At 37.9% G+C, this 9,416-nt stretch overlaps 1 protein-coding gene across 2 annotated transcripts in view; it reads left to right on the plus strand.

Annotated features, from left to right (window-relative positions):
• LOC106876726 (casein kinase I) overlaps positions 1-9,416 on the plus strand; it is a 192,822-nt gene that overhangs the window by 89,486 nt on the left and 93,920 nt on the right. For both annotated transcript variants that reach the window (XM_014925406.2, XM_014925413.2), the window contains exon 3: positions 7,985-8,054. In XM_014925406.2, coding sequence (XP_014780892.1) covers positions 7,985-8,054 — 70 coding nt within the window. The remainder of the gene's footprint in view (positions 1-7,984; positions 8,055-9,416) is intronic.

Raw genomic sequence — 9,416 nt, forward strand, 5'->3', positions numbered from 1 at the left:
ATTACTGTACTCATTTCCAACCTTCACCTTACTGACAGCATCTCTGTACATGGCTCGCACAGCTCTCACTAACCATTCTTCTATCCCAAGTTTCCTCATTGACCACCAGATAAGGGATCGGGGGACCCTGTCAAAGGCTTTCTCCATGTCAACGAAGGCCAGGTACAGAGGTTTATCCTTGGCTAGATATTTCTCCTGCAGCTGTCTCACTAGAAATATGGCATCAGTGGTGCTTTTACCTGACACGAACCCAAATTGCATCTCATCTAAATTGATTTGCTCCCTAATTAGTTGGGCTATGACCCTCTCCGTAACTTTGTCCCACTGCATTACACCTTGGACATGTGTCTTCTACTATAGCTCTGAACCGACCAATACCTTGCGAGTGGATTTGGTAGACAAAAACTGAAAGAGGTTCCTAGTATGCGTGTGTCTATATATGTATGCATGCATGACACTTCTTGTATGGTAGTTGTAAATGAGTGTCACTATCATGTGCACAACTTCATTCATTTCTAGTAATCTGCCAAATCATATTACAATTGACGTTTTATATTTTGGAAGTTGAAGAAAAACTAGTGCCTAATTTAAAGTTGTGACCCAACAAACATTTTAAATATGAATCTAGTATTTTGTTATTGGAATTAAAACTATGCAGAAAAATGGATTATGCAATTTGCTTTCCATAGTGTAAATTAACCTTTTATGCTTATATCACCAAATTTCTTTTGATAATTAAAAAAATGATATCTTCAGGATTTAAAGATAAGCTTTTTATTTTTGTTAATTCATTAGAAAGGCTTCACTAAAAATATTATTGTAAAATTAAATAAGTTTGTGGTTGCTGTGGATTTGTGAAATAAGTGGAGTAGTTTTTGTTTTTTTTTATGATACATTTATTATACATTCTATTATACTTTCATGATAACAGCTATTCAATTATTTGTTTTGTTTTATCAGCACTGAAGGATCCTCTGGCATTAATCCAAAACAAATCTTTATTGTTACACCTTAAATAGTTGATTAAGTAGTTCACATTAGAATCTTGACTCATGCATTGCATTCTGTCATTGAATAAAGAAATTAATCTGTTAATCTAATTTTAAAATGTGAACTAGCTTCACCATGCCTTGTGTTAAGTAACCATCTAAAAAAAAAATGTGTAAAATGTGAATTCTAATTTTAAGAAAAGTGATATAAAAATATTCTCAATTTCTCGATAAAAATTTTTTAAAAACTGTTTTGTTTACCTTTTGCAAATGTGCATTTCATTAAGGTTATATGATAGTTTTATTTTTAGTACTGAAGTATTATGATATTAATTTCAAAGAGAAACTATTGTAATTGATATTTCTTAATTGTTTTCACTAAAGGTGCATCATTTGTCAGACACTGATCTTATATAGCTTATCTGGAAAATCAGTCAGTTTGTTGCAATTGTAAATAATTCAAATATTTGATTGTTGAGGTTAGGAAAACCATATGAAGCATCTTCTCCAATTTCGTATTGCTTGTTTTTACATCCATTTTTTCCATACTGTCACACATCTGATTCCTCTTCTACCCTGTTTACTCTCATCCTCATTTGTACTTTTCTTATTGTGCACAGACATTAAACATCTAACAGACCATACTTATCATTTCTTTGCACACTTGCATCCTTTGCCTTCACTGCTGTGTTTTTGTAACCATGCAACATCACACTTTTTATTCTATTATCATACAATCTGTCCTTCAATGAGAGAGGTAATCACGTTTTTCTTTATGTTAGCAGGGATAATAACTATCTCCTAACTATTTCCATTTTGTTCTCATTCTGGTTGTTTTCAGACATTCTCCTCCACTGCTAATTTGGTCTCCTGCATGACAAGAATTTTTTTAGGGTACTCTCTGAGCATTTGAAAGAATTTATTTGCCCACTACTCCTTTGCATCTACTACTTATGAAGTCCTTTATATACAGAGTGTTTGGGCTAAATTTGACAGTTTGCATAAAAGATAAAGAAAACATAATATCTGATCCAAAAATAAAAGTATTTTAAAAAATAAAATATACCAACTAGCTGGGAAATAATAGTTTACTCAAAGTTGCTGCCTGCAGCTTCCACCATGATCTCAAGACAGCTCCTGAATCTAACACATGTGTTCCTCAGTGTGGCCCTGGGAAGATCTTAGCACCTCGTTGATCTTGATCACCAGCTGGCCTTGGTGTTGCAATTGCACCCCACATGTAGTAATCCATGGATTACGACTGAGGAAATTAGGAGGCCACACATACGGCCTTCCAGCAGCAACCTTCTCCAACCAGAGATTGACCACAGTCTCCAGCAATATCACTTGGCCATCTGCATTGAGGTTAAGTCCCTGTTCAAAGATATAGGGTTGAATTCTGATGTGCAGACATAATTAGAATGCTTGCTGTGTCCCATCCTGTTGGCCATACCTTTATAGTCTCAATTGTAGCTGTCCATGTCACATCTTACACCTTTACAGTGTTCACAGAGCAATGAGCAGTAGTCATGATGTCATTTTGATACCTGGCATGAATCAGCATGATACAGGTAACTCTTTTCCAATAGCTTTCAGTCCTTCAAGTCAGCTAACTTTTTCTCAACTACAACCTTAATCTTTATGTTCTCCCTCACTGTTGACTGCTCACCAGTATATCAAGTTGTTCCCGAAAAAAGGAGAAATTAGAAAAAAAAAGAAAATCATTTAGTCCAAACACCCTTTACATCTATATATTGTTGCCTCTTTAAATGTTTAACACTGTGGCATAGTACAGTTGTGTGTGTGTGTGTGTGTGTGTGTAATGGATCTAAGTGCAGCTATACACCAACATGCGCGTGTGCACACACACACACACACACACACACACACACAGTAGTATTAGCATTCTAACATTTGCCATGTTTGAGACTTTAGTGAGGTAAAATTTTCTATGGCTAGATGCCCCTTTCAGTGCCAATCTTGAATTATTTCTAAGGTAATTCCCTGTCTACCATCTATCAAACAACCAATAGCCCAGACTTGCTTTCACAGAGGACTACAAACAAGTGATACCATTTGTACAAGTAGTGAACCGTTTGTTTACAATCAGTGAGCATATTAAGACAAGTCAATGAGCCTAGATATGCTTTTGCAGTGGACTGCTAACAAATGGCTCCATTTGCATAATCATTCAGGGTTTTGTTTACGATTAGCACAAACGAGAAGGTATGGGAAAACATGCACTGTCATTTGCATGCATAAGTATGGGAATGAAATTTGCTTAAGGGGTGCAAATCCAGGTCCAACCCAGGATGTCCAAAGCGTTTTCATTCCCCCCAAGATTTTTAGGGAGTGCAGTTGCATGTCTGCACTCCCTGTTCCTGAGTGTGTTTGTATACATGAACATATACATATACAACAAGCTTCTGCCACTTTCACTTGCAAAGTATTGGTTAACCCATGCTAGAGCAGAACTTACCAACTAACAGTATTCTTGTAGTGCAATTGAACCCTTAACTGCATGGTTCCAAAGTGCCCACGTCAAAATTCCAAGTTTGTACTACCCTGTTAGCCTATCATGCCAACCTCTTTTGGACTCCTTCCACTCTCGACATCTTCCATATACTCTAATCATTTCTTCATATACAGTTTTCATTCATTGTAAAACTAAATAACCTAGGTCTGTCTGACTGTATATGTATGGGATATATATTTTGCCATACTCTATTTTAACAGCTCTTATATCTGCTACCATTCTCAGTGCCTTCTCATTCACCATCATACCCCCACTCACTATAGCCACCCTCATGTATCTCTACATTCCCATTCTAAGTGTTCCTACCTACACTTTGCATGTCTACTTTCCAGTCTATTCTCTTACCTAACCTCCTCTCCATACTGATATTTCCCATGAACTGCATGTTTACCTTTGTTCATCATTCACTATATTCACCTCTACCCCCATCTCAAACCATCTGTAACTTTCCTTTCACATTCTTATGAAATTAGCACCACCCCATCCACTCTCCATATCTTCCCTTATACTAACCTTCTTGTACCTTGAGAGTTTACTTTGACACCCAATCACTACCATCTTTATCTTCCTAGCTACTCATACTTACCTTATATAATGTGTTGGGTAGCCATGTATCTCCTCTCTATGTAGCAAGACACGTGTACTTGTTCCTCTGTCATACTTTAGACTCTCAACACCTCAAATCTCTCCCCTCCCACTTAGTTGAGGTGGCTTTTACTTGTTCTTTTCCTGTCTTGCAAGTTGCTGGTGATCTCACTAGCACCACTGTTACAAAAAAAGCTCCCAATACACATTGTTAAGTGGCTGGTATTAGGAAGGGCATCCAGCCACACAAACCATGTGAAAGCTGACATGGGAGTTCATTGCAGTTCTGTGGTTTGCCAGATGCCGTCAAATTGTCCAACCCATGCTAGCACAGAAAATAGATATTTAATGAAGATAACAATCTCACACACACACAAACCTTATCTCTTATTACTTTCTCTCCATGACATCTATGTCCCCTTTTTATCATATCTCCTCTTGTCAATGCTACAGTTTGTTCTGAGGATGAAAGCCAGAGAAAAAAGCAGTAAAATGAGTTGCCTCAACAACTATTGTCTTTATGTGCATTTGCATGCACACACACACACAGCTATGTCTGTCTGTCTGTCTATACAGAAAAACAGATGGGGGTAGTCAGCAAAAGAAGACAGAGTGACTTGGTCAGACTATGACAATGTGGGGAATTGGACATTAAAATAATGACTTTATTTTAAAAGTTATCTGTACAGGTTTTCTATAGAAACTAGAGCAAGCACTGGAAGTTACTACATTTCATATACAAATACATCTATGTAAACAATGTGATCGAAGATAGAAAAATAGGTAATGGGTGTATTTGCATATTTCAAGAGTTCTTGCTCCTTTTTGAGCAACACATCCAAGCCATTAGTCACCCCTGGACACATTACTTAAATAGCCACCTAACAATGGTATATACCAATTTTACACATTAAACACATTCCTGGCAACTGGTACATGCATACTAATTGCTTGTAGGGACACCATATTTTGTTATGTGACCATAATATACTATAAAGTATATTGAAAGCTTTATAAACCAATACTTTGTCCTACCTGTGTTAGTAGTGCTATTCAGTCATGTGTTTGCAGTGTTATTCACTCACTTTTTTTAAAGTTATCTCTATAGATTTCCCATAGAAATTAGAGCCAAAACTGTAAGTTATGGTATTTCAAATACGAATATGTCTCTGTAAACAGTGCATTTGAAGATAGAAAAATAGGTAATGGGTGTATATGCATATTTCAGGAATTCTTGTTCCTTCTTTAGCACCTCATCCAACCTGTTTATCATCCATGAACACATTACTTAAATAGCCTCCAAATATAGCAGTGTTACACAATTGGATATACAAATTTTACATATTAAACACAGGTGGGACACAGTATTGACTTATAATAACCTTTAATATATGTGGTAGAATATTATGGTTGCATTACAAAATATGGTGTCCCTACCAGTTATTTATATTAAATAATGATGACAAAAATGTTAAAATAAATGAATGAATGCACATATTTGGTTGGTGGGGTGACCTAGCACACAAACATTTAACTGACCACTTTTTCATGACTAGCAGGTATCGTTTAGTGCTTTAATATTTGGTTGCAGTCTCAGCTCACGTACAATTTGTCTTTCGTGCAAATTAACACTGCACATTCAAGAGATCATATTAAACCTAATTTTTAACATTCTTATTTTCTATTACACTGCTTTCTTGCATTGCCTGCATTCAATACTAATTTCTCGCTGCTACCTAGTATCATACTATTTATGTATTTTTTTTTTTTTCAATGTGAAAATCTCAGTTACCAATCTTTTATGCTATCCTGCTGTACTGAGGTGATAAAAATTCTGTACTCAGAGCTTATTGTTTTCTAATTAAGACCATTGTGGTGTCATCATCATCATCGTTTAACGTCTGCTTTCCATGCTGGCAAGGGTTGGATGGTTGACTGAGGACTGGCAAGCCAGAAGGTTGCACCAGGCTTGACCATGCTCAAATGGTGCTTTTTACATGCCACCAGCATTGGCATCATCCATGCTCGAATGGTTCTTTTTATGTGCCAGGCAGCACTGGAATTGGCCATGACTATGATTTCACTTGACTCAACAGGTTTTCTCAAGCACAGCGTATAGCCCAACGATTGAAGGGTACTTTTAAACGGGCCGGTTATGCGGCTCTGGTTTCGGCCATGGCTGCAGTCTCGCTTGGTATGCAGGTCTTCTCACGCACAGCATATCTCCAAAGGTCTCTGTTGCTTCTCATTGCTTCAGTGAGGCCCAACATCCGAAGGCTGTGCTTCACCACCTCATCCCATGCCTCCTTGGGTCTACTTCTTCCACGGATTCCCTCCATTGTTAGGGTGTGACACTTCTTCACACAACTGCTCTCATTCATACGCAACAGTGCAGTTATCTCTCTTGCACACCACATCTGATGCTTCTTATGTCCAACTTTTCTCTCAGGATGCTTACACTCTGTCATGTATGCACATTGACATTGCACATCCAGCAGAACATACTAGCTTCTTTTCTTTGAAGCCTACACTTCCTCAGAAGTCGCAGCCCATGTTTCACTGCCGTATAGCAAGGCTGTTTGCACACATGCATCATACAGTCTACCTTTTACTCTGAGTGAGAGGCCTACTTCTACCTGGAATTCTTCATTATACTTGTTGCCAACCCTCACCTTACTGACAGCATCCCTGTACATGGCTTGTACAGCTCTTACCAACTACTCATCTCTCCCTAGTTTCTGCATTGACCGCCAAGTAAGGGATCGAGGGACCATGTCAAAGCCAAGTACAGAGGTTTGTCTTTGGCTAGGAATTTCTCCTGCAGCTGTCTTACCAGAAATATAGCATCAGTGGTGCTTTTCTCTGGCATAAACTCAAACTGCATCTCATCTAAATCAACTCTCTCTCTAATTAGTTGGATTATGACCCTCTCCGTGACTTTCATCACCTGATCCAACAATTTGATACCTCTGTAATTATTCCTATCTAATGTGTCACCTTTGACTATGGTGCTGCTACACCAGTCATTGGCTATGACTCCTTCATGTATCACCTGGTTGACTATACAGGTGACTAGACTACAGCCTACACTGCCAGATATTTTAAGCATCTCTGTAGTGATTCCTGATGGGCTGAGGGCTTTCCCTGTCTTCATACCCTTAATTGCTTTATCTACCAAGGTACTATCAGTTTGAATAGCTGGGCCTTCTGTTGGGTCGACATTTGGCAACTCTTTTTCTCCTATTCATTCTCTTCATTTAGTAACCTTTCATAGTGGTGTCTCCAAGTCTCTCTTTTTGCAGCATCATTGAATGCAAATGAGCCATCATCCATGCAGACACATTTCTCTCCTGTAACATCATGATTATCTCTCACACACTGTCTTACAATATAGAACATTTCAAGTGTCTGGTCTTCACAATGCAGAACGTTGGGCAAATCTTTTCTTATCTGCTTCCCTTCTGGTTAAGTATATCTGTCTCCTAGCTTCCCTTCTGGTGATCTGATACTGTTCCCTGCTACCACTGCACTTCCAGTCCTTTCATGCCTGTTTCTTTTGCCTAATAGCCCTGTCAACTACATTGTTCCACCACCATGTTACTTTAGGTTGAGAGGACACTTTGCACCAGCCACACATCTGGTCAGCCCTCAACAGGTTGTCCGATTGAAACCTCCAGTTGTCCTCCACATTATGTGACGCTATTTTTTCAATGTGTAGGATATTAATGCATTTTTTACTTACAGCTAACTTCAAGTCTTGTTCCGTACCTACATCTAATACACTATTTTATCCTTTTGTAATTTGGAAGAATTCAATTACATTTTGATAAATTATAAAGATCTGTTGCTTTAAAACTTTCTTTTTTCTTTTTAGGAACCAATGAAATCCAGAGCTCCACAATTACATTTGGAATATAGGTTTTACAAACAGCTTGGTCAAGCAGGTAAATGCTTAAAACTTTTTCCTTAATTTCATTTGTTCAGTGATCCAGATATGTTATATGGATATCATCATCATCACCATCAATATCATATATCTGTTTTCCATGCTGGTATGGGTTGGATGATTTAACTGAAAACTGGTATGCTGGGGAGCTGTACCAGGTTCCAGTCTGATTTGGCATGGTTTCTTTGACTGAATGCCCTTCCCAATTCTAATCACTCCAAGAATGTAGTGGGTGCTTTTTACATGCTACTAACACAGGTGCCAGTTACGCAACACAGCACAACCACGACTATGGTCTCACTTGGCTTGACAGGTCCTCTCAAGCATGGTATATCACCAAAGGTCTTGGTCACTTGTCACTGCCTCTGAAGCCTGACATTCGAATGGTGCCTTTTATTTGCCACTGGCACAGGTGTCAGTTATGCAACACTGGCATTGGCCATGACGAAAATTACAGATAACAGATTATAAATATTTTGGTCTATTTTTTAAGTAATATGATGTCCATTATTATCCTTCCTATTGTCCACTGTCTAGACCAAATATTGCAAGATAGTGGTGTCTGTTCATTTTCATAGTTGCGCAGTGGGGGCACTTGAAATTTGATCTGCATGGGTAAATGGTAAGAAACAAGAATATGTGAGATGGTTGGAATATAGTTTGCATTAAACAATGTGGAAAACAACTACAAATGTAAGTTAAAATATGCTCAACACAAAGTAAGAGGAAGCAAACAAACAAAAGTATTGACCTAGGAGGTATGCTGTTTGACATAACTATCAGTACCATTATCATCACATCATCATTGTTCTTTTTCTTGCCTTTCTGTGGCTATGTTACTGTTAATATGCCTGCAGAAAAACTCTCTTTCAGCTAGTTCTGCTGGTTAATCTAGAATATGCTGCAGGTTTTCTTTGCCTACCATTACTCATGTTATCATTTCTCAGAAGTTACCTTACATTTATTCACTTATATCTGAATCTATATCATTATTCTGTTCTGCTTTCAATTCTTTGAAGTGTTGTGGTTATATGACAGTTTTCCCATTTCTTTATATGGTTCTTTGCATTTTTATTGATCTCTGCAAGGTCTTTAGAGCTGCAGGAGTTGGGTAGTGTGGGCAGACAAGGTAGTGCTCCATATTATGGTCTCCTTCTTCACATTCAGAATTAGTTGGGCTGACAAAAACAACTTTTAATTGTCCTGTTCTTCTCATATGGTTGAGTGTTTTCCACTGAATCCAGAAGGGATGTTTTCAGTAGTAGGGGGATTCCTGTGTCAGTTGGAGTATAGTTTCTTTCTGAGAGGTTGTTAGGAGGTAGGCATAGTATTCATTGTGTTAAAAATATGTATCTATATC

Source organism: Octopus bimaculoides, chromosome 2 (assembly GCF_001194135.2).
Source record: "Octopus bimaculoides isolate UCB-OBI-ISO-001 chromosome 2, ASM119413v2, whole genome shotgun sequence".
Taxonomy (NCBI): domain Eukaryota; kingdom Metazoa; phylum Mollusca; class Cephalopoda; order Octopoda; family Octopodidae; genus Octopus; species Octopus bimaculoides.